The sequence below is a fragment of the Cynocephalus volans genome, chromosome 3, assembly GCF_027409185.1.
Source record: "Cynocephalus volans isolate mCynVol1 chromosome 3, mCynVol1.pri, whole genome shotgun sequence".
NCBI lineage: Eukaryota > Metazoa > Chordata > Mammalia > Dermoptera > Cynocephalidae > Cynocephalus > Cynocephalus volans.
The window spans coordinates 66713994-66739333 of record NC_084462.1 but is presented as its reverse complement, the minus strand read 5'-3'; the positions used below and the strand labels follow the sequence as shown (position 1 = coordinate 66739333).

Genomic DNA, 25340 nt, shown 5'->3' with positions numbered 1-25340 from the left:
TAAAATAAAATAAAAAATAAAAATATAAACAAACAAACAAATAAATATGTGTGCCAATTAGCAGCTCTGTAACCTTGGGCAAGTTATTAAATCTCTCTATCCCTGAATTTCCTCATCTGTGAAATGGGATAATAATAGCACCTACTTTATAGAATAGTCAGAAGGCTTAAAGGAGTTAATATGTATGAGAGCACTTAGTAAAGAGCTTGGTGTGTAGCAGCCTTTCAGTAATACTAGCTTTCATCATTATTCTTTGATATAAACAAAACAATATATGTAACATGGGTAACTTTTATGATAATAAACCATCCAACTTAAGAACATTTATAATTGTATTTTTATATGTCTGTCTCTTCATCTCTATTTGTAGTGCATAGCACAATGCCTGCTACATAGATGCTGAATAAGCATCTGTTGAATGAATACATGAACAAATGCTGGAAAATTTGAGATCGACAAATAACCAGTTTTATGGAGGAGAAGGTAGATTATGGGAACAACAGATTGGTGATCTTGTCATTAATCCCTGACAAAGTCCTGGAACCAATTACCAAATGAGCACTTGAAGAAGAGTCCACCAGTGGGAGCTAGCCTAGCTTTACTGACGGCTTGCCAATGAGACTCTTTTACTGTTCTTCCCTATTTGATCAGTCCCCAGCCAGAAGCAGTGACGCATTTCATGACAGCCTTGGGGATGAGATGGATAGATGGGAGCTGAGTGGCAGCACAGGTAGGAACTCTCATAACCCCATGATGCTGAATAGTGGATGGCCCTTGGTCCAGGGACAGAGGGTGCTGTGGGGCTTTTCTATTCCTGTCCTCTCCCGGAGGGCCTTGATGACACAGGACACAGAGCATGGAGAGGAGAGCAACCTTTTTGGATGACATTCATCCATTCTTTCTTATCCACCAAAAAGTTATTGAGCATCTTCTATGTACCAGGAACTGTCAAAACAGTATTTCAAAAGATCATAACATGATCACACATTATGAATATACTTAATGCTACTGAATTGTACAGTCAAACATGGTTAAATGGTAAACTTTGTGTTATGTGTATTTTACCATAATTTTTTTAAAAAAAGATTATGACAGTTGGGTGGATGGACTCAGCTTAACTGGGTGAAATGTAGTAGTAACAAATGAAGCATCCTATAAAGCTCCACCCCACCCTCAACCCCATCAGAAGAGGATTGTAGAGACACAGATTAGTAGCAATGAGTGCAAATGATTTCTGATTGTTGGCTACATATTTGGTGGTATATTATTTTGGGTTATTTTGATGAACAATGTAACATGATTGACCAATGGTGATCTTGTCAAGGAATACCAAATACTTGTAGGGCTGTTGCAAGGAATGGGGCAGATTTGTTCTGCTTGGTGCAAGGGGTCAAATGAGAACCGGTGTGGGGCAGTGCTGTGAGACAAATTTTGGTTCAGGGCCGAGCCCGTGGCGCACTCGGGAGAGTGCAGCGCTGGGAGCGCGGCGACGCTCCCGCCGCGGGTTCGGATCCTATATGGGAATGGCCAGTGCACTCACTGGTTGAGTGCAGGTCACGAAAAAGACAAAAAAAAAAAAAAAAAAAAAAAATTTTGGTTCAGTATAAGGTAGAGCTTTCCACCAAGAGCTGCGCCCCAAATCGTGTGGACTGCATCAGGAGACAGTGGGTGCCATCACTGGAGAGGGCAAACAGAGGTTGTAGGGGTGGCCAGAGAGAGGTTCCCTGTTCTGATACCTGACCATCAACTTCTGCAGTTTCTCTGGAATTTGTCCTCGGGCCTCTTCTCATTCCATCATCTCTCTAGTGATCTCAAATTTGGCTTCTGTCACCCTCAATGCATGGATGACTCCCACATTCCTTTCTGTTCTGAGTGCCAGTTCTTTATGTCTGGGAGTTCATAGGACGTTTTGGTGTGGAAGATCCATAGCTCAAGCTCAATAGGATTTGTTTTTCCCCCTAAATATGCTCCATTTCCAGGTCTCCCCTGCGCCCATATTTGCCCATTTGTTCAAGCCTTCAGTACACCCTTGGCTCTTTCAGCCCCTCCCTCCCATACAGACAGTCCCAAGCCTGGTCCCTTTTACCCTTGAAATATGTCCTAAGCTGGGCTCAGGCATCACTGAGTGGCTCTGAAGAGACAGTCTCCTGTTCATATTTTGAGATACCTATTTTAGGTGTGGTTTCCTTTTGTTGCCTTGAGCAGTGGAAATTTTCGTGGGGTGGGAGAGGAGGAAGAGGAGGAAGGAAAGGAAGAGGGGGTGGCTCCCTAAATTAGTTGAGATGCTGTAAGAAAGCCCCAAAATAACAGTGACATATGCTAGAATAGATGCTTATTTCTCATCCATGTGACTGTGTGGCTATATCCAGCCCTTCAGGGTCCTTCTGCCTTGAGGCTCTGCAGTCCCCATGGTGTGGCCTTTGGCATTGTGGCCCTGGATGGCTCATCGTGTCTGTGTTCCAGCTAGTGGGAAGGTGGAGGAGAAAGGAGAGGGTATGCTCCCTCTCTTTAAGGGCATGACCCAGAAGTTGTACATATCAGTTCCTCTCATATCCTATTAGCCAGATAATGGTCACATGGCCACTCCTGGCTGCAAGGGAGGCTGGGATTTGTAGTCTTTAGCTGAGTGGCCATATGCCTAACTAAAAATTCTACAGAAGGGGAGAATGGGTGTAATGGGACAACTAGTGGTTTCTGTCACAGTCACTTTGTACATTTCAATGTGACCTGCATGACAGCTAACTGGCCAGACCTTAAGGATATAAAGCTTAAAGTACTGATGAAGTTCTGTTAGTATCCAGTAAAGCTTTTCTTTCACAGATAGAAACAATGAGCTCAGAGAAGGGAAGTCACCTAGTCAAGATTGCACAGCAAAGTGTCAGGGCTGGGACTGGAACCCCAAACTTTGGGCTCTCTTCCTACGATTTCAAGAAGATCTGTCTGAGAGGAAGACAGGCAGTGCCAGAACAGGTCTCTTGAGGCTGGGGAGAGGGCCACCTTTCCCAGATCATCTACCTGGGGAGCTGTGCATCACTCCTCAGGACTCACCTTTTTAAGAAAAAAAAGATGACTGGTAAGGGGATCTTAACCCTTGACTTGGTGTTGTCAGCACCACGCTCTCCCAAGTGAGCAACTGGCCATCCCTATATAGGGGTCTGAACCCATGGCCTTGGTGTTATCAGCACCACACTCTCCCAAGTGAGCCACGGGCTGGCCCAAGGACTCACTTTTGGGATTATCATGTCTTTGAGGTGCCTCCAAGCAGCCCTCACTATATCTTAAATAGTATCTGTGCTGAACTGCAATGATTTACATGCATGTTCACCTTCCCTATTAGAATCTGCTCAAGGACAGACATATAACTTAGTCATCTCTCTGTCCCTAGTACCTCCCTACCAAGCACTCAGTGAACAGTTAAATGAATTACTGAATACATAAATGAATGTATTTTCAAGGACTTCTGTAGTTGTACATAATAGAAACTTAGCTCAAACTGGCTTAAGGAAAAACAAATGATTGGCTCAAGTATCTTGGCAGTCTGGCTTGCTTCAGGCATAGCTGGATCCAGGAGCTAACTGGTATTTTCAGAACTCTGTGTCTCACTGACCCATCTTGTCCTCTTTGTGTGAAGTGTTGCTCAAGGAGCCCCTGCAGGGATTGGAAAGAGGCAGGGGATTAGGAGAATATGGGGTGATGCTGGTGGTTATGGTGGGGCAAGGAATCCCTTTTGGGCATCTCCAGGTCCAGGGCATCTGGGCCCAGAGCCCAGTTGCAGTCTGTTTTTTGTTGTTGTTTTGGCTTTATGGGGGCACATCTTGGGTCATGTCTTGGGAGCTTCCCTCTGGCCCTACTTTTGCTGGGACTGAATGCACTTGCTGTACTCTCAGGCCGAGGGTGGCCTGGCCCCTCAGTCCTGATTCTCTGCAGAAGCCCAAGACACTGCGGTCTTTCCTGGCAGGGCTCCTTGGCATCCCCACTCTTGGCTGGGACTGGGATAGTGGGGGGAGGAAGGAGGAGGAGGAAGGGCTGGCCGGTGACTCACTGGGAGGGGTGGCACATGCTGACTCCAGGGCAGATTCTGCCTGGGGATGAGAATTCCCCTTTGGAGAAAAGGTGGGCGGGTGGCATGTGTGCAGCCTGAGGTCTGTGTGTCTCCACCCTTCTCTGTGTACTGGGGCTGTTCATCTGTCCAGGTGAGCAGTGATTGGCTTTCTGTTTCCAGGCCACCATCCCAATCCCTGAGCAGCATCTCATTTCCCCCTCCTGCCTTTGGCTCCACAGGGCCCAGCTGTTGGGGTAGGAGTCTCTTGGTGCTGTAGAATTCTCAGGTCTCCTCAGTTTTGGGTGTCAGGCTTCTTCTCTCCAGGGTAGGCCATGGGGATGGATTTCCTGGGACCAGAGTCTAGGAAAGGAATCAAAGGAAGAAAGCCTAGTGTTCACCCCCAGGAGCCCCTCATCCTCCCTCTGGAGGGATGGACAGCTCGACCCTTGGGAAGCCCTGCTAGGCCTGATGAGGAGAGGCACTGCCCGCTCCCCCCACATGCATGGAGGTGTCAGACATTCCCAAGAGACCCTGGAGAGTAACCTGAGTGGCACAAATTAGCCTGAGGTATGCAGGAAATAGTCAAGAAGGGTCTTGAGTGCCAGGCAGAGGATTGTGGGTTTGCTTCTGTAGGGAATGGGGACCCACAGGAGGTTCTTGAGCAAGGGAAGGACATGAGCAGATTCCTGTCTCAGGTCCTAAGAGAAGGCACCTTACGGAATGGTGTTGGTGGGGAAGGAGTGGAGTTAGCCTGGACAGTGAAGAGGGTAGCAGGCAGGCCTGAGCAGCAGTGGGAAGGGTGAGGGACGTGCTCCAGGAAGGAAAAGACAGGCCTTGGTTCTGTCTGAGGGTGAAGGAGAGCAAGGGAGACTTGAAATCTGGCTGCTCCTTAATCCTTAGCCCCGGTGCTTCCTGCAGAGGGTGAGCCGGCACTGCAGGCAGCTGCCTGCTAGGTTTTCCTGTGGGCTGTGGTGGCCCCTGTAGGGCAGGAAGTGGTGACCACCAAGGGTGCATTTATGAATGGAGCGGGGAAGGCTGCTGACTCAGCAAGCAGCAGGGCTTTGAGGACTCCAGATTTTGGACCGGAAGCATCTGGAAAGGAAGTGACTGCTCAGGGTTTCCCCACTGTAGACAGCTGGAGGAGGTGGGGTGGGGGTGAGGCTGGCCAGAATGCACTGGTTTGGCTGAGGGACTCCCTCAGCGCAGCTGCCTGGTGTGTGTGGGGGGATTGGGAGGTGAAGGGGGGTGCTTGGCTGGGATTGGAAGGGTTGAGGCTGTGCGCCTGTGACTGGAATTGATGCTAATGGCTGTTGGTAAGTTTGCTCCACTGCAGGGCAGAAAGGTGTAGCAGGACTAGACTATTCTCAACTGGCAAATGACATGACATTAATGAAGTCACTTATCTGGGCTTTAATTTTTTTTTACTGCAAAAATGGGACCAAATCATGTAGCCCATCTCCAAGTGAGGTTAAGAGATGTGAAATCATTTATATTGTTGTTTATGTGTTGGTTGGCATAGTGGGCACTGGTTATGTGGCTGGATCAGGTCATGGCATGAACAATTAGGCAGCAGCTGTGGGACACAAGGAAGAGATGTGTGTGGCCTGCTTGAGGGACACAGGGAAGAGATGTGTGTGGCCCATTAGGGCGGCCAGATTGGGAGTAGGGCTGGACCCAGGGAATCCTGGGGCACCCTGGCTCAGGCCTGACCTGTGGTCACAGACCCGCCTCTCACTCAGTTCTGACTCCAGCCTTAGGGGTCAGCCCCAGTCCTGGCCTCTTTGATTGCTAATTTGTCTTGGTCACTCAATACACATGTGTTAAACTAGCAAATGTCCTCTGTCTTGCGCCCCACACTCATGCACCCAGCTGCCTCCTAGAACTCTGCCCTGGAAGTTTCTGCACAAGTACTGCAAACTTTATACATCCTGTACTGAACCCTTCCATGTTCTCTGCCTCAGGGAATGCCCTACCTGGTCAGTGGGGCTCAGAACCATGGACACCCTGAATGCTCCCCTTCTCTCTCCTGCCACTTTTACCCAGACCTGCTTCATCTCTTCGGTCCCTCATTTATCCTACAGATACTGTCAGATTACTCTTTGTGAAGCACAGCTCTGATCATGCCATTTCCCCATTCAAGAACCTTCAATGGCTCCCAGCTGACTACAGGATAGAGTTCACACCTCTTAGTCTGCCTCTAAGTCTGGCTGCAGCCCAAGTTCCCACTCTTCCCTACCAGCTATCGTCTCAAGCCAAATTGATCTGCGTACATCCTTGCCCCAGAGCAGGCCAACTTTGCCTCTCCTTGCTGCCTGGCCACCTATTCCTTCTATTTGGACACTAACATCTGAAGGCTGAAAGGGTAGATCCCAGCTGCCCCCCATCCCACCTCACCAGGTCCAGCCTCCCAGTGCCTCTTACAAAGGGAGCCTGTGGGGTGTGGAAGGAGGACCTCCCAGTGGGCAATTGCAGCTGGTCCAGGGGAGATGAGGTGAGAGGAGGCCTGGGGAGGACCTTGTGAGACAAAGTCCTCACCAAAGGCCTCGCTTCCTCTTCCTCACAGGCAGGGACAGCCTTCCACCACCGAGAGCCCAGCTGTCAGCACCTCACAGGAAGATGCCGTGGCGACAGGGCAGCCCTGGCATGGGTGTGCATGTGGGCACAGCCCTGGGAGTGCTGTGGTTCTGCCTCACAGGTGAGGGAGCAGTGTGGGAAATGGTGGGGAGGGACAGTGATCATGGTGGTGGGGGAGGGAGTGTGCACCAGGGGTCCTGACAAGCTGTCTCTGTCTAGCAGGGCCACACTCATTTCCACCTCTGGGATCCAACAGGCAACTTACTTTACCTTTCTTAGCCTCCATTTCCTTGTCTGTGCAATGGGAATGTGATAATGCTGTTTCTTGAACACACTGTGTGTGCTCTCCCTCAGGACCTTTGCATGTGCCTGGAACTTTCTGCCCCCAGACACCTGTGTGACTTGATCCTTTATTTCATCAAGGTCTTTGCTCAAATGATACCTCCTTGGCAAATCTTTCCTGGCTACCTCATCTAAAATAGCACACCATCCTCATGCTCCCTAGTTGACCTTACTGCATGCTTCCTCCTAGCATTTGCCTGCACCGGCCATACACGGTTACTTGCTTTTGCCTGTCATGCCTCTGCTCAAAGAGCAAGGTCTATCCCCAGAGCCAGGATGGGTGCCAGCCACACAGTAGGTACTTAGAACCATGTTGAATAAATGATGTGGATCTTCCCACACAGTGCTTGCACATAGTAGGCACTCAGTAATGGTAGCTACTTTAATAACGATATCCTCATCACGTTTACAATCCTAATCAGTTTATCTGCTGTGAGGGAGAGACCCACTTCCTCCATGGGGAAGACAAAGCTGAGTGTCTTGCGCCATCTTGTGGCCACAGAGAGGCACTGCACATCTATACCCATTGCTGCTCTGAGAGAGGCTTTGTCTGGGTGACTCCTCAGGTTTCATGCCCCAAATGCCCCCTACAAGGGGCACCCTGATCCAGCTGGCAGGGGAAGAGAACTGGGCTGGGGCACGTAGGGTTGCAGCAAGAGATCCAGGGCCAGCTTAAGACCTTTAGAGATCTCCACATACTGTATCCCCTCTGTATGTGTAATTTGCAGTAAAAATACAAACCATAAAATAACTGTTATTTTTATTGGGCTCAGTTGGTTAAAAGGCAGTCTTGTAATACCAGCGTCACAGGTTTGGGTCTCCTTACTGGCCAGCCACCAAAAGTAAACAAATGTTATTTTTCTAAATGCAAAAATTCTCTAATGGGTGCTCTATTCAATTAGCTTTGTTTCAAGACTGTTTGATTTTCACATATTTTGAGTGTGCCTGCCTTTGCAAGTGCCCAAAGTGCTCAATCTAACCATACCCAAGAATGACAGTGCCAGCCTCCCCAAGAGAAAGGCTATCAGAAAGCCCTGCTTAACTTTCCAGGGCTCTCCAGAAGAGCTGGAATGGAGACAGAGGTGCCTGGGTGGGGAGGCTGCAGGCTAACTCCACAGGATAAACGGCAAAGGTGGGAGCAGGGGAACCAGCCCCAGGGGGCGTTGCAATGGGGGTTCCAGCTCTGGACATGCCCTGGGCCCTGTCCCCAGGGTTGGCATTGACCCCGGGCTTCTGGAACTCCTGCTTTCCGCTAACCCATGAGCAAACCCTGTTGATTCTCCCTCCTAAAGAAATCTTGAATCTGTCCCATTCTTTCCATCTCTGCTGCCACCATCTGAAGCCAAGCCACCTTCACTTCCTACAGGGACTGTTGAAATAGCCTCCTAACTGGCCTCCCTCTGGCCCTTCTATAATCCGTTCTCTGCAGAGGAGCCAGAGTTTTAAGCACTGCTACCCAGACTATGCCTAGTTAACATCCCCTAATGAATTCCTATTGCACGTAGAAAAAAAATTCCTTACCCGGTCTCTCAAAGCCCTTCTTGATCTGGCTTGGACATGCCCTCCTATGCAGAGGCCTCTGTCACACTGGTCACCTTCCTGATACTTCACACAGCAAGCTGGATCTTGCCTCAGGGCCTTCCCACCTGCTGTTCCCTCTGCCTGGAACACCCTTACACTGCCTCTTTGTATGTCAGCTCTTCTTCATTCCCTTTATATTATTCATATTATATTCATTCCCTTTATATTCTGCTAAATATTATCTCTTTAAATGTGCCTCATATTTAAAGGTAGGGCTATTCTTTCTTTCTTGTATAAAAACTAATCATGCTTATTTAGGAAAAGAAAAAAAGAAAAAGCACGTGTAATCCACTGTCATCCAGAGAGAATCTCTATTAACATTTTGGGCGTATACTTTTTAAGACTTGCCTTCCCAATTATAAAAATAATATGTGCTTATGGGAAAATGCAAATAGAACAGGCAGGTGTAAAGTATCTGCTAGATTTTTTGAAAGCTGCCACCTTACTTTCTAATCCGTTGGTTTGTTTTCCTCTTTCATATCCTAATCACATACTAATGAGAATTTGTGTGCTGGTTTGTTCCTCTGTCATTAAAATGTAACCTCTTGAAGGGTGTGACCTTGGTCTTGTTCCCTGTTGCATTCCTAACTCTTATGCTTGGCACGTAGTAGGTGTTTATTATATTCTCCTGGACTGAAGGAGGACCAAAGGCAATAAACTTACTTTGGGTCTCAGCCCTAAAAGGAGGGGTGGACAGGGCGTGAGGTTAGCTGGGGAGGAAAGGGAAACCAGGGAGGCCTGGAGAGACCCCCGCCCCTCTTCACGACCCTCTTCGCCTACCCCGACCCCAGGAGCCCTGGAAGTCCAGGTCCCAGAAGACCCGGTGGTGGCCCTGGTGGGCACCAACGCCACCTTATGCTGCTCCTTCTCGCCCGAGCCCGGCTTCAGCCTGGCGCAGCTCAACCTCATCTGGCAGCTGACAGACACCAAACAGCTGGTGCACAGCTTCGCCGAGGGCCGGGACCAGGGCAGCGCCTATGCCAACCGCACGACGCTCTTCCCTGACCTGCTGGCGCAGGGCAACGCGTCCCTGAGGCTGCAGCGCGTGCGTGTGGCCGACGAGGGCAGCTTCACCTGCTTCGTGAGCATCCGCGACTTTGGCAGCGCTGCGGTCAGCCTGCAGGTGGCCGGTGAGCGCCCGGAGCGGAGCGCCCCTCCTTGGCCCGCCCTTCCTCCCTCAGCCCCTCACCCACTGCGCCACCACTGACCCCGGAACCCAAACCCTAGTGCCGACCCTCGTGCCACAGTCCCACACCCCCTTCTTCCACTGCGCCCGGCTGCCTTTGCCCTGCCCTTGACCCTGGTCCTCTGTCCACCCTCCAGCCCCTTACTCGAAGCCCAGCATGACCCTGGAGCCCAACAAGGACCTGCGGCCTGGGGACACGGTGACCATCACGTGCTCCAGCTACCGGGGCTACCCCGAGGCCGAGGTGTTCTGGCAGGACGGGCAGGGTGCACCCTTGACCGGCAACGTAACCACATCTCAGATGGCCAACGAGCAGGGCTTGTTCGACGTCCGCAGCGTTCTGAGGGTGGTGCTGGGCGCTAATGGCACCTACAGCTGCCTGGTGCGCAACCCGGTGCTGAAGCAGGACGCACATGGCTCTGTCACCATCACACCCCATAGAAGCCCCACAGGTTTTTTTGTTTACATGTCCCCTGAGGGAGGGGGGTTCTAGTTCTGTCATCAGGGGCTGGGGTTCCGAATCTGGCTCCCTACCTTCAATCTCCCAGAATAGTGAGATGCCTAGTAATGATAAGGAGAAAGATGAATGGGCGGTGGGGGTGGGGGTGGATGATTGCAGGCCTTCTTCGATCTTTGACTCCAAGGCTCTGGGAACCTCTAGAAAGGATAGAGAAGCATCCGGGTCAGCAGAGAGCGCAGGGATAGGAGAGGGAAAGGTGTTCTGGCGTAGGGGAGGCATGGGTGTTGCTGGGGCTCGAGCCCCTGAGAGTCACGCTGCCCCAGGCCTGGCCCCCTGGAATGGATTGTTCTCAGAAGATTAGAGAGTCTCCGTGTCTGAGAGTCCTGAGACTCAATCTGTGTTTGGGTCTAAAAAGAAAATGGGAAGATGGGACAGGGCCTGGGGGTTAATTGGGGAGGAGGTCAGGGAGGCTGTGGGGTGCTAGCCTGAAGAGTCCCTGCCGCTCCTCACCGCCCCATCCCTCTGACCCGCCCCCAGGAGCCGTGGAAGTCCAGGTCCCAGAAGACCCGGTGGTGGCCCTGGTGGGCACCAACGCCACCCTATGCTGCTCCTTCTCGCCCGAGCCCGGCTTCAGTCTGGCGCAGCTCAACCTCATCTGGCAGCTGACAGACACCAAACAGCTGGTGCACAGCTTCGCCGAGGGCCGGGACCAGGGCAGCGCCTATGCCAACCGCACGACGCTCTTCCCTGACCTGCTGGCGCAGGGCAACGCGTCCCTGAGGCTGCAGCGCGTGCGTGTGGCGGACGAGGGCAGCTTCACCTGCTTCGTGAGCATCCGCGACTTTGGCAGCGCTGCGGTCAGCCTGCAGGTGGCCGGTGAGCGCCCGGAGCAGAGCGCCCCTCCTTGGCCCGCCCTTCCTCCCTCCCTCAGCCCCTCACCCACTGCGCCACCACTGACCCCGGAACCCAAGCCCTAGTGCCGACCCTCGTGCCACAGTCCCACACCCCCTTCCTCCACTGCGCCCGGCTGCCTTTGCCCTGCCCTTGACCCTGGTCCTCTGTCCACCCTCCAGCCCCCTACTCGAAGCCCAGCATGACCCTGGAGCCCAACAAGGACCTGCGGCCTGGGGACACGGTGACCATCACGTGCTCCAGCTACCGGGGCTACCCCGAGGCCGAGGTGTTCTGGCAGGACGGGCAGGGTGCACCCTTGACCGGCAACGTAACCACATCTCAGATGGCCAACGAGCAGGGCTTGTTCGACGTCCGCAGCGTTCTGAGGGTGGTGCTGGGCGCTAATGGCACTTACAGCTGTCTGGTGCGCAACCCGGTGCTGAAGCAGGACGCACATGGCTCTGTCACCATCACAGGTGAGGGGGCAGATGGAGAGCTGGGGGAGGATGGAGGGAGCAGCTACCTCTTTTTTAGACTGTAGGCTGGACTTCCAATAAGTTTGGGTGGCCAGAAGACTTTTTAAAAGTCACTTTCATAGATTTCAGGTGTCCTAAACTTGCCCCAACAAAAAGTCCTTGAGGGACTTGCTTTAATGGGCTGATGAGAATCATTTGTAAGATTTGCCTTCCTAAGAGTGCTTTTGGTGGTACTTATGCTTCTTATATAGAGGACAAAGTACCTGCCTGGAATCTTGAGTGGTGGGCAGGAATTCTGGGGCAGCCACAAAGCATGGCCTGGGGACATGGTGAGGGTGTGCTTTCCAACGGGAACTTCTTCAGGTGATGGGAAGGTATTGCTGGGTCCATGGGCACCATCTGATTCTGAAGCCCTGAGTGTCAGCTGGGCCTCTGCAGGTGGTCAGTGCCCCTCACTGGGGTCAATGTCAGCTCTTTTTCCTGCAAACTTGAACCACCCAGGCAGCAGTTGGATTGGCCGGGCTGTCTCTGATGCCCCCATGTGGTCAAACACTAGACTGAGGCCACCTATTTGCCAAGTCTTTCAATCTCTTGTTTCCAGGTCCTAGCCCAGGGCGGGCACCCCTTGTGCCTGGGGGTGGAAGAGGGCTTAGAACCATGCTCAGGCCAAGAGAGGCAATCTGTGTTTGGCCCTGAGAGGCCTTTATCCAGTCCTCTAGGACTGTTTGCTCAGTCTGTTTCCTCAATCCCTGCCCTTGGGCTAAATGAGCTTTGCCTGTGCCCTCCCTGCATACTTGAGGTCAGGACAGTAGGTTCTGTCAGGTTCTCCTCTTTTTTCTTCCCATAACTTCTTCTGCCTGATCTCTCAGCCCTCCCAAGTTCTGATCTCTACCTGGTTCCCAGTGTCTGCACAAACCTCAGGACTCACCAAGATTCCTGTCTGCTTCTACCCCATGCTGGGCCTTATGTGGCCTTCACTTCTGACTAGTTCAAAGCCAGTGCCTGCCATGCTTGTCTTCTAGCAGTTCAGGTTTATTCCTCCTTCCTTCTCGAAAGGCTGTATTCCCTCTGCCCACCCCCTCCTCGAGACTGAACCCACCCTCTTCCTGGAGACCCCCGGGTCTGTGCTCTCTGTGAGGGAGTCACTGCCCCGAGCTCTTGAATGTTCTGAGACATCTCCTTGACCTTTTAGAGAACAGCATATGTATGTTCTGGTAGTGAAAACGGTGTTTGCAGGAGAAAAGAAGAAAAACATTTTGAGCATCCCTAGTCTTAAAATCCAAAATAAAAAGTACTCCCAATCCAAAACTTTTGAGCGCCTTACATGACACACAAAGGAAATGCTCATTGGAGCATTTTGGATTAGGGATGTTCAACCAGTAAGAACAAGGCAAATATTCCAAAAGCAGAAAAAATCTGAAATCCAAAACATTTATGGTTCTAAGCATGTTGGATAAGAGACACTCACCCTCTACAAGAATAGAGTGAGATTGACAGAGAATGTGAAGCTTTCAGAGAAAGGGAAGTAATGGTCAGGAAAAGCCTTCAGGGGCAGGTGGGAGTTGAGAGCCTTGAAGGATAAGAGGACTCTGATCATTTGCACACTGGGCTGAGTTGAATATTTGTCATGCTGTGCAGAAAGTGCTTCTGAGTATACATGTGATTTCAGGCAGAGTGAGACTGTCATGCCTGGCCTCTACATTTACACCATCTAAGAGAACATTCTTTGTTTTAGACTTTGGTAGCTAACATTTAAAATGGTTTCATTTAAGCCAGTATTGCCAAGCACATTTCACAAGATGAGGAAACTGAGGTCCAGAATGAAGAGGGAACTTTCCCAAGGCTACAGACTAGCACAGTGGCTCTGGATCTTTTGGGGGTTAGGCACCTCTTTGAAAATTGGATAAATGATAAATGCAGTAGTTTGCATACAACACTGGAGGAGGGTTCATGGCTTCTCTAGACTCATTCATGGGAATCTGTGGACCTTGGATCCTGCATATGAACAGATGAACTAGGATCAGAATCCAGCTTTGGCCTCTCAGCCTAATTTTCTCTCCTCCCCACCAGCCAGCCTCCTGTTTTTGTTAGAGCAGCTCTGGCCTACTTTGGAGCCCTGGCCTGTATTTTGCTTCGGGCAGCTTTGTGCCTTGTAAAACATTCTGGGATTCAGACTTTCAGTCCTCTGGCTGGTCTCTCCCACACCTGATGGAGGTTAGTGAAGTTGAGTGTGCTGTACAGAGCCTTTCCATGGAGGGGGGTTTATAGAGAAATCCCTGGATATGGAGCCTGAAGACATAGTCTGAGCCCTGGTTCTGTCCTTTACTGGATGAATGAAGGCAAGTCTGATCCATGTTCCAGGCACCAACACCAGACTAGGGATGAACACAGAAAGAGATGTGTGTGATGGAGTATTTCTGTGGCTCTGCCCCTCCTCTGCTGCGGATCCCCATGCTGGATTTCCAGGAGTTTCTTATATGTGCTCCAGGGACTGCCCTCCTGGCCACTCATGTCAGTTGCTGCCCTCCTTTCCTGCCCTGCTCTCCTGCTCCTGTTTACCAGGGTGATGGGTCCCTTTGCTTCCAAATTTGGAAGGGCAACAGTTTTGCCAGCCATGCCCATTGCAGCTAACATGTGCTGCAAATACCTTCCCAAGGTACATCTGTGCCAAGGCCTCTGCAGCTGAAGGGTTAATAGCACTGCTCACTGTACTGAAGGTGCCTTCTGCAGAAGCTGCTGGCTCCATGCTGCTGATGCTCTGGGCACTCATTGTTTCCAGAGAGCAAAGGAAAGCAACAGTGTCTTTTGTTAGATTTTTTCCTCAAGACCTCTACCCACAACCCAGCATGGGTGCAGGGCCTGGGCTGGAGGATGGTGTGTGAGATGCAGCAACCTAGGGCTGTGCTCAGGACAGCCGCTAGCCCTGACCCAGGCTTGGGCTCCTCCACTATTTCCCTCTTGAAATGAGATATCTAACATGAGAGGCCTTGATGTTTCATGTAAATATGCCCTTGGCAAGGCTTCTCCAGGCCTGAGTGAATCCTTGGGGACACTCAGAACCCCCACTCCAGCACCCTCAGTGCTTTCTTCTCTGTGCAGGGCTTGGCAAAGATTTGCTGTGAAGGGGTAGATAGTGAATGTGTTAGGCTATGCAGGCCATATACCATCTCTGCACTGCTGCTTCTCCTTCGGCTCCTCCTCCTTTATTTATTTCTCTATTTTGGTACTTTACAAATGTAAAAACTATTACTTGCTCATCGGCTGTACCAAAACAGGCCACAAGCCAGATTTGATCCATGGGCTGTGTTTGCCAACTCCTGATCCATAAGATGGGGAGATATCACCAGGTGGGACTGGAGTAGTCTGGGAGGGCCTCCTGAGGAGGGGGTTCTTAAGCTAGGTGGAGAGTTTGGCAGCACTGTTTAGGGAGGGGAAACTGACAGCAATGGTGCAGAGACTGGAAAGAGCTGGTTGTTTCCACAGAGAGTGGTTAGGACACCAGTTTGGCTGGAGCAGAGGTTCCTGTAATGAAATTAGAAAGAGAGGCTGCGGGAGGGAAGCAGCAGCCAGATTACGGAGGTCATTGAGTCATCCCAAGAGGCTTGAAGCATTATTCTAAAGTCAGTGGGGAGCCATAGAAGGTTCTTGAGCATCACCCAGCCACAGCTTCTTCAGCCCTCCCAGGTGGAAGCATGTCCACACCAGCCACAGTTGCATCAGGATTTGGAGGGCGTGTGGGGACGGGGCAGGGGAACTTAAGTGAGCTTTATCTATGGTGTTAGGACCCAGTGAGGGTGAGAGCTCCCTGTTCACACCTTGGAGCCAGACAGTGCTGTCCTCAGGGCCATGGGGGCCAGGCATGACATTCTCATTCTCTCCATTTCCCTTCCCAGGGCAGCCCATGACATTCCCCCCCGAGGCCCTGTGGGTGACTGTGGGGCTGTCTGTCTGTCTTGTCGCACTGCTGGTAGCCCTGGCCTTTGTATGCTGGAGAAAGATCAAACAGAGCTGTGAGGAGGAGAATGCAGGTGAGTGAGAGAGAATGTGTGTTGGGTATGTCACTGTGTGCATGACATCAATAGAGTATCACTTTCTAGTGGCAGAATGCGTGTGGGTGTGCAGATGGGGCTAGATTGTATGCATGTGAACTTGAGTCTGAAAATGTCTTGTGTGTGTGAGCAAGTATGAGCCTGCCATCTCTCATGCAAATAAGGCAGGATGAGTGTGATATGAGTGTGGCCAGAAGTAGTGGGTGTGTAAGGCCGAAGTGTGTCAAAGGGATGAGTGTGTCTGTAAGCAAATGTGGCTGTGAGAGTGTAAGTCACACAAGTGGGTCTCCGAGTGAGAGAGTGGTTCTGACAGTATGAATGTGGACGTTCCATTGGTATGTATGTCACTGGGTTTGCCTCTCTGGTACATAGAGTCTGGAGCAGCTGCCATTTGCTGGGCCGAGAGTCAGTGCAAGTTGACTTTGGAGAATGGTAAATGGGTGGGAGGACATTGGCGGGTGGATGAGTTGACCCTGGTGGGTGGCTAGTTGACTTTGGTGAGTGATTGAGTGGGTGAGTTGACCCTTGTGGATGGTTAGTTGACTCTGGTGGGTGGGTGAGTTGACCTTGCTGGGTAGCATATAGGTAAACAGAAGCGTGAGGGTACATGGGTAGCCAGGGGCTGGGAGATGACTAGGTCTCAGGAAGGAGTGTGGAGAAGGGATCGGTGAGCTGACAGATGGGGGAGTGCCTGTGCAGTGAACGGTTGAGTGGGCTGGTGGAAGGATGAGTGTACAGGTGGCTAGGGAAGTGTATATGTTGGAGGGTGATGGTTGACTGGGGCGCTGAGCAAGTGGATGGGAGAAGTGACAGGGTTGGGGGGTTGGTAGATGGGCCTTGTCCAGGTGAGTGGGGGGCTCCAGGCTTCGAGTCCTTTCATCCTGTCGCAGGCTCTGCTCGGGTCTCAAGCTCCAACCCTGTGTCCAGCATTCAGACCACAGGTCAGGCCTGCTCAGACCCTGCTTACCTGCCTCCTGCACTGCCAGGTGAGGAAGTGCAAGGATGAAAGTGGGGCCAAGGAAGGCTTTTGTTCATTCTGAGTTCTTGTCTTCCAGGAGCTGAGGATCAGGATGGGGAGGGAGAAGGACCTAAGACAGGTGAGTCTGAGCTTGGAGCTGGCTCGCTTGGCTGGGGGAGGGACACAAGGGACAGGAGAGAGGACTTTAAGATTTGGAGGGGCCAGATTTGCTTTAAGGTTTGAATGAAGTGTCTCCTCTGGTCCGAGGCCTCCCAACCCAGGTGAGTCTCCTCTGCTCAGAGTTAGGCCTGGATGTAGAGCTCCCAGTTCTCTCCCAGGTGCTGCTTCCTTTCTCCTGCCAACCTTTATCCATCCATCAGAACTGGTTCCACCTGACTGACCCTGCATTGTGGAGGCTGGTGGCTTCCAAGGAGTGGGATCAGGGGCGCTGTGAGATCACAGGGCAGTCTGGGTTTAAGTTTCAGCTCTATCTCATATGAACTGAATGGCCTTGAGTAAGTCACTTTACCTCTTTGGCCTCAGTTTCCTCATATGTAAAATGGGCATACTAACAGGCTTATAGATTGTTTGGATTAAATTAAATGAGATAATGTATATAAAAGACATAGTACCATACCTGGTGCATAGTAAGTGCTCAATACATTGGCTTCCTGTCATTATTAGGCAGACAGCTTAGGACGGTCCTGTTGTAGTTAGAGGTTGTATACCTTTGGGCAATGTGCTTTGCTCCTCTGGGCTTCAGTTTTCCATCTATAAAATGTTACCCTGACCTGCCCTGATGGGGCCAGAGGGCTGTTTTGAATCTCTCTCTCAAGTGACTGGATAAGGAGGTTGTTTGCAGAGGGCATGGCACTGTAAGCCTGGAGTCCAGCTAGGGGTGGTTGCTGAGGCACTGAAGGCCTCACTTCCAGGAAGCCTGGGCTGGGAGAGGCAGGTTCCCACTAAGCCATTTAGGTTGGTTGCAGTTGACGCTAGTACCCTTCCCACCCCTGCAGAAGGAAGGGAGGAGATTGACACCTTGGGACTGCTATAAATTATGCCAATTAATTCTTCGCCTGTTGGTGCCTGGTGTGGCAGGCGTGGAGAAAGCCCTGGGAGCAGGCCTCATTTTTCATGCTCAGAGGCAGATGTAGTTGGCAGAAGGGAGGGAGTGGGGAGAAGAGGGTGGGTTAGAGATTTGGTCAGTCTCAGTTCCATGTGATCCTGGACTCATCTGGGGACGTCTGCAAATATACCAGCCTCCTTTAGCACTTTACCTCCCCTTGTTTGTAAAGTGGGCTCCCACTTCTCTAGCTCACTGGAGGGCAGGGTAGCTGTCCTCATTCTACAGATGTAGAAAACTGAGGCCCAGAGAGGGGAGTGACAAGCTACAAAGTGGAGCTGGGACTTGGGACAGCAGCCTAGGGCCCCCTCCCTGGTGCAGTGATGCTGTCCCCACCCTGATGACTTCTTCCTCCTGCCGTTTCCTCCCAGTCCTCTAGCCCTCACTACTTCCTCCTGACTCCCTGCCCTTCCACTTTCCATCATTCCTCCCTTACCACGTGCTCCTTCCTTTTTTGCAGCCCTGCAGCCTCTGAAGCACTCTGAAAGCAAAGAAGGTAAAGACATGGTGCTTGAGATTATGTGTCTGTGTATTTGTGCATCTGTGTGCAGGAGGCTGGGGAGGTGGATGGGCATCACCCTTTCATGGATGATCTGAGGCTTCCTCCCCAGAAGAGCAGCCTCAACTCTCCCCCGGTGAGATGGCAGAGGGCTGAGTAAGGTCCCAGCTGCTTGAATAGGACCCAAATATGACAGAGGCTTAACCAGGACAGGAATTTCTCTCTCCTGTAATAGTCTGAGTGCAGGTAATCTTAAAACCACTGATGTCTGGAGCCAGGTTCCATTTACCTGGATTCTGCCCCCATCAACTCAAAGCTTCAATCCATAGGTCCAAGAGGCTGCTCCAGCTCCCAGGCCACTCCAGAGGAAGGGGAGGGTATGCTTCTTTCTAGGGCTTGACTAGAAATAGCTCGCATCGCTTCTGCTTACACCCATTGGGCATAACCTAGTCACATGACCCCTAGCTCAGTTGAGGCTAGAAAAGCAGTTTCCAGCTGGCAGACGTGTTCCCGGTATATAGGAAGTGTAAATGTCAATAGTCATTATTGTTCATAGTATTATATCATCCGCAGTTACATTGGGAAATGTAGGAAATGAACTGTCCCCCTCCCTGTTGCACGAAACCAAATGAGCATAGAAGGATCGAGTAGATGGAGATCAAAATGTCAGCTTGGTGTTGAAGAGAGTTGCTGGAGAACATGGCCTGGATGCCCCAAGCACTGGGCTTCCTACTCCTGCTCCCCAGTGAGGCAGCCTAGTTCACTTTCTGGCCACACTGGACAACCACAGAGGCAGAGCCCACATAGGAGAGCTACTTTCCTTGGCTCAGACAGAGCACAAAGCCCTAGAGAAGGGGAGCAGGGCCACAGATGCCCAGGCCCTCTTCTCGACTCTTCATTCAGGTCAGGATGTGGAGCAAGGCCAGGGGTGTGAATCTACTGCATGCCCCCCACATGGAGGCAAGTGAGGGGAAGGAGGTTCCCTACAGCATCATTCTTAGAGCTATCCATGCGGGGAGGGGGTGTCGGGAAAGGGATTCTTGCTAGAGGAGAGAATTGGGCCAGGCCTTGGAGGGTGGACTAGATGGAGAAGCAGGGGGGAGATGGGAAGGGAAAGAGTCACAGGTAGAGGGGCAAGAGGGAGGGAAGTGTATGGGGTGAGTCTGGGCCTCCAGGGCATGGTTAGCACAGAGGCTGTCTGTCCGACTGCTGGGGCCAGTCTCACACACACTCTGCTCCTGAGGTATGTGACCAGGGGCCTGCTGTCATAATCCCCAGAGTAGAACTTCTGGCACTTATTGCTTCTTTTTTTTTTCCTTTTTGTCCACTTTTTTCTTTCCCATCATGAAATGCAGATGATGGACAAGAAATTGCCTGACTGTGAGGACAGGGAGCTGCTGCCCCTGCCCTGGGTCTCCCATCCTCTGGCTGCACTGGGGCCTCACTGTGATCCCTGCCCCCAACAGATGGGCTCTCCTCTGGCAGGTCTATTCAGTCTCTAAAGGATGCAATACATAGACCACCCTGCAGCCGTATTTCTCCGGATATGATTCCCAAGTCATCCTGCTGCCTTATTTCTTATGGACATGCTACACAGACCACCCCACCACCTTATTTTTCCAGGTCGTCCTGCTGCCTTATCTTATTTCTCCAGTGACATGATACATGAATCGTCCTGCTGCCTTATTTCTTATGGACACAAACCCCACCACCCTATTCCTCCGATGCTACATGGACCATCTCGCTGCTTTTTCTCTCCAAAGGACACAATACTCAGACTGACCCCCTGCCTTATTTCTCTGAAGACAGGATACACAGTCACCCCTTGCCTTGTTTCTCCGGTGGCCCTGATATACCAGTTATCATTTTTCAACCCTTTTACGCCCACCTGCATATAATCCCGTCTCCTCAGGCAGAGACGCCACAGACTCAGCATCTCCGTGAGTCTAGAGGCTGTGTCTTCCTGCCACCTCCTGTACTGGCCCTAACGTTTGCTCCCCACTCCCTGCCAAGTGAAAACAGGCACTCCCTCCACCACACACACAGGTATGCAGAGACATGCAGGTGCATGTGCTGGAACATGTAAGGACACCCCCCCCACCAGCTCAGTCTCCTTGGTCATGCCCTGGGCTGTGCCCTGTGAGGCCCTCTCTGCCCACCCTTCCCATGGGAAGCATGTGCTGGTCACACTGGTTCTCAGGGTGTCTGCAATGGGGTCTCTGGGGATCAGCTTCTATCCCTCTGCTTTTCCCTCTGTTGGAACTTCTGTTTCTTTCCTTTTGCTTATCCATCCAATTAATGTGTATTGAACAACAATGGGGTGTTGGCCATGTGTTAGGTGCCAGGGGCCCTGTGGGAGAAAGCATCCCTCCCTCAAGGATCTCACCATCCAGCTGGGAAACAGACACTAACTGGGCTACAGCCTGTGTTCCCTGCATCCTCCTCTTCTGTGCCTGAAGCTTTCTTGATACTCCCCACCGATCTCATCACAAATCCCGGCCCAGAGACGTGGTGGGGGCAGAAACCTGGAGAGAGGGTCATAGCCACTTGCCACAACTGGAGAATCTGGTGGTTCTTTCTAGGTGTGAGCAGGTGGTTAGGTGGCCAAGGTCCCCCTAGACCTTGGATAGCAGCAGCATATGTGAAGCCTGGGGCAGGGCCAGGAGGGTTTTGGGGACACAGAGGGGACTGCCCCACCGCCATGGTGCTATTCTGGGGTGGGGCAGACACCTCCTGGCTTCTCTGGCCAGCACCCATCCTCCAGTAGAGTAGAACTTCTGATGTTTTATGTCCTCCTGATGGCGTCTCTCCCTACCCCAGGAATGGAAGACATGAGCATTTCTAATTTAAATGTGGGACTCTGAGGAATTTTGTAAACTGGGGGTGTATTTTGGGAAAAATAAATACCTTTGTAAAAAGCTTTTTCTCTGTGAAGTGTTTGGAAGCAGGGTGAACCTCAGGACTCAGCAGGAAGAACTCCTTCCTGGACATTTCAGGCTGGAGTAGGGATGCCTGTGTCACCTTACTCTCATCACCTTTAAATCACTGGATCTCCATGGCCATGTGGCCCCACCCCTGGTCTCAGTTTCCTCCTTGGTAAAGTGTAGTCAGTTGTCCAGAAAGCTCGGACCTTTGGTCACCGTATGGGGCTCCTCCCACTCCTGTAAGCGTCACCCTATTTCTTTGCTTCAGAAGATTCAAATCCTAGGCTTGTTTAGGGCCTCTGCTAATGTCTTCATTTTACAGATGGGGAAGCCAAGACCCAGTAAGAAGCTGACACCAGGAGGGGAGTCCTGTATGCATGCTGTTCTTGGCTAATGCAGGCCAGGAGTGAGAGGCATGAGCGCCAGGCCAGGAGTCAGAGGTCCAAGCTCAGGACTTAGTTTCTCCCTGTGACTCTGAGCAGGGTGTTTGCCTTCTCTGGGCCTTAGTTTTCTTATATGAAAAGTGGGACTGGGATTTTAACCACCTAACACTTAAAAAGACAGAGAAGGGGGTGAATGTGGCAGGAAAACAGGGTTTTAGAGAATCAGGTTCAGGGATGTGGGAGCCCGCAGACAGAACTGTGTTCATTTGCCCCCAGATGGCAGGTTTCAGTGGTCAGTCCCAGAGCTTCACAGACCCTGGGGCAGCAGGAGGAGCCTGCCTGGGCTGGGGGTCAGGACACTTGACTTTTAATCTGAGCTCCACTATTAACTTGCAGCCATGTCCTTCATACCTCTGAACCTTAATTTCCTTATCTACGAGGGTACTTCAAAAAGCTCGCGGAAAAATAGAATTAAAAGATAATACAAATCTTTCCATGAACTTTTTGAAGACCCTTCGTATTAAGTACAGGTAACAAGCCCTCTCCTGAAAAGTATGTGCATTCTTTACAAACTGGAGGATTTGTGATAAAGTTGATGGCTCTGGGAGTGAGATCAGTCACCTTGCTTGAAGTCCCGTCATTGGTGCTTTGGGTGGGTTTTAGACTCTAAAGACTTGTGCTGAAGATAATGCCTTTACGCCTTCATCCCACAGTGTGCCCTTGCTCATGTTGTGTCACATCCCTGGGCTTCAATCCCCACCTGTAAGGTGGAGACAATAACAGTGCTTGTTTCAAAGGATTGTTGTGTGGGTTGGTCAAAGCAGTGGGTAAATGACGCTGGGCATGAGTGAGGGTCACGCTGTCCCTCCCTGTGGTTGGGGCCATACGCTGTTGCTCCCTAGGTGGTTTTGTGGACTGAATGCAGTGACCTAGAGCAAGCTGTCTGAACCTCAGTTGGCCCATCTGTAAAACAGACACAGTAACAGTGCTTTTTCTTTCAGATGGGGCTGGGATAAGGCTCAGATGTGATGCTGTATCAAGTGCTCAGGAGAGGGATCCAGCAGGTGTGGGATTTGCCTGAGGACTGAGGGGTGAGGAGAGTGGCCACTAAGTCCCCTGCTGATGAGTGCCCTCAACAGCAGTATTTTTAGCTGCCCTTCCTGGGCAAAGCTCCAACTCCTGCATTTAATGGAGAAATAATTCTCACAGTGTGACAAGCTGTAGCCTGCAGGTGTCACATCCATATTAAAGAGGGGACAAAGCGAGGGTTCATTTGCCTGGCTCGACGTGTGACCGGAATTTGCCTCCAGGACCATTTGTAACCTGGACTGTGAAGATCAATTAGTGGATCTGACCACTCTCCACTCAGAGGGAGGAGACTGGGCATGGGGGGTGAAATGCCATGGCTGGGGACCCCTGAGTCGTCTGCTTCTACTTGCTTGTTTGAGAGCATTCTGCTTACACCCACAGACATGAAGAGTGCCTTCCCTGGGAGACTGTTCAGGGAGAGGCACCTGAACTTGCTCTGTCCCAGGAGGCGGTTGCTGAGCAGGATGTTGGTACATGCGGGCCGATGAACAGACACCCTAGCAGATTCTGAGTTGGGCAGTGTCCAGAGATCCTGTTGCAAAGCCCAAGTCTGAAACTGAGACATGAAGCCAAAGTTTGCCCTGAATAGCCAAAAACCCCAGCCTCTAAATGTGGAGGACTCACTGAGAAGCAGGAGCTAGAGGCTGGCATGCAGTGAGAGGCCTGATTTGGGGTGTGGGGGTGGGCTGGGGTGAGGAGACGGGGAGGTGGCAGACTCACACACGACAGGTGCAAACAACACAGACATATAGGAAGTGGTTGTCCTCACCTCTAGTCCCCCCACTTGGAGAAAAGTGTTATTAAAGGTTTGCTATCCTTCCAGACTGTTCTCCAGACTTACACATTTATGAAAATGATAGCATACTATTGTTCTGCACTTTTTTTTCTGTTTTTCTTTACCATTTTCCCAAGTCAGTTCTTCTAGAGTACCATCCTTTTAAATTTTTATATTGATGCATAACATACATCTATTGCTTAGAAGAGGCTAATCCTCATTCTATGGCTCCTTGAATTTTTACACAAGCATCCACCCACATAACAGTGCCCAGATCAAGACATAGGACAATTCTGGAATCCCAGAAAGTTCTTTAGTGTCCCTTCCCAGTCAATAGCCCCATCCACCTGGCTGATTTCACCATGGATTAATTCTGTTTTTACTTGAACTTCACATAAGTGGAATCCTACAGTACTTACCATTTTGTATCTAGTTTCTTGCAAAGACCTCCCCCATTCTTTTTAAATGGCTACATAGTATCTCACAGTACTGCTGTTCTCCAATAGGAGGGTACTTCAAAAAGTTAATGGAAAGATTCCTATTCTCTTTTGTCTGTTTTTCCATGAACTTTTTAAAGTACCTTCATATATTTTGCCAGTTCCTATAGTTTAGACACAAATAATGCAGCCTCGTGCTCAAGTTTCTACAGTGTGGAGCCCTAGAATTGGGATCTTTGGGTGCGTTTTAAATGTCGGTAGAATTACCATTTGTTTGCGCTGCCCTTTTAGCCAATCTTAGTGGCAGTAGGAAGGTGCACACAAAGATCACCTAAGGCCACTAGCAATACTGATTCCAGACAGGGCATGAACAGTGCTTGGAATACACAGCACAGCTGGGCTGCAGGGGCCTCAGGGGCGGAGTCTAGTTCAGCAGTGGACAGGGCCTGCAGTCATCTCTTCCTTCCACCTCCCCCTGGACATCTTCCCCTTCAGCATCTGCCTGTGGCTGCCACTACCTCACTTCCACAGGAGCTGTCTTGGCATTTCTGGGACCCCTGTTCTGGGGTGAGTGATCTGCCTCCTGCTGGATGGCGTGGGCGCAGCATCACGGTCTGAGTGAGCCCTGTGCCCAGAACACCTGACCATAATTGGTGGGGGAGGTTCATTAGCATCTTGGTGGATGCAGGTGCCTCAGGGCAAGTTAAATCTGCATTTGTGTCCGAGGGCATTCATAAACTGCCATTTGGCTCTACCAGCTCCAGGTAATTATGGTGACACTATTTCATCACTAATGAGGCAGCTCTTTGTTAGAGCAGAGAAAAGTCTTGGTCTCATAGAGCAGACATAGCCCAGCCCTCAGTCAGAGGATCTGTGACCTTTGCCCCCAGCCTTTCCCTAGCATCTGAGCAGCAAAATATCTCCCTCCCCTTAACCTCCCTCAGCTCATTTGATTTCTCCACTCTCATTGCCCTCTTCTGGACATTTCATCATTTTCCCTTTCAGATTGATGCCAGGGCATGGATCATGTTTTAGTTCATAATAGATCAGTTTCTCACCCCCTCAATCCTGAGTGCTATGCTTCTAGTGACACAACTCCAGGTCCTATTTGTCCAGTGGTTTTTTGTTTGTTTGTTTTATTGTTTTTTGTCCAGTGGTTTTCAAACCTGGCTACACATTAGAATCACTTAGGAAGTTTTAAATAATATTAATCCCTCCCAAAAGTTCCGGTGGAATTGTTTGAGATCACTGTTAAATATTTGATGTGCATACTCCAGGGGCCCTAGCCTGGCTTACAACTTCATGCAAAACAGGCTTCAGAGGGACAATCCTGAGCAGACCTTTGAGACCAGGCACCTGAGACAAGCTAGCTGTTCTCAGTGATCAGTGTATCAGACCAAGGGATTTTTGTTTTCTAAGGGAAGCACAGAAAATATGGGAGCAAGTTTGAAGGAAGCGATCATGTTTAGTGTGGAGAAGAGGGGGGCCCTATTCCCTGTGTTGTGGAGCCCGGGAGCAGGTAGCAACCCCAAGTTCCTGCCCTCAGTC

The 25340-nt window shown here is 50.8% G+C and overlaps 1 protein-coding gene across 1 annotated transcript; it reads left to right on the top strand.

Annotated features, from left to right (window-relative positions):
• Positions 1–666: 666 nt before the first annotated feature.
• On the top strand, positions 667–21060 carry CD276 (CD276 molecule). The gene is made up of 10 exons (XM_063090554.1): positions 667–730; positions 6606–6737; positions 9331–9669; positions 9863–10177; positions 10723–11061; positions 11259–11555; positions 15449–15583; positions 16660–16701; positions 18146–18181; positions 19540–21060. The coding sequence occupies exons 1-10, from the start codon at positions 700–702 to the stop codon at positions 19560–19562; spliced, it is 1689 nt and encodes a 562-aa protein (XP_062946624.1). The 5' UTR covers positions 667–699; the 3' UTR covers positions 19563–21060.
• Positions 21061–25340: the final 4280 nt, after the last annotated feature.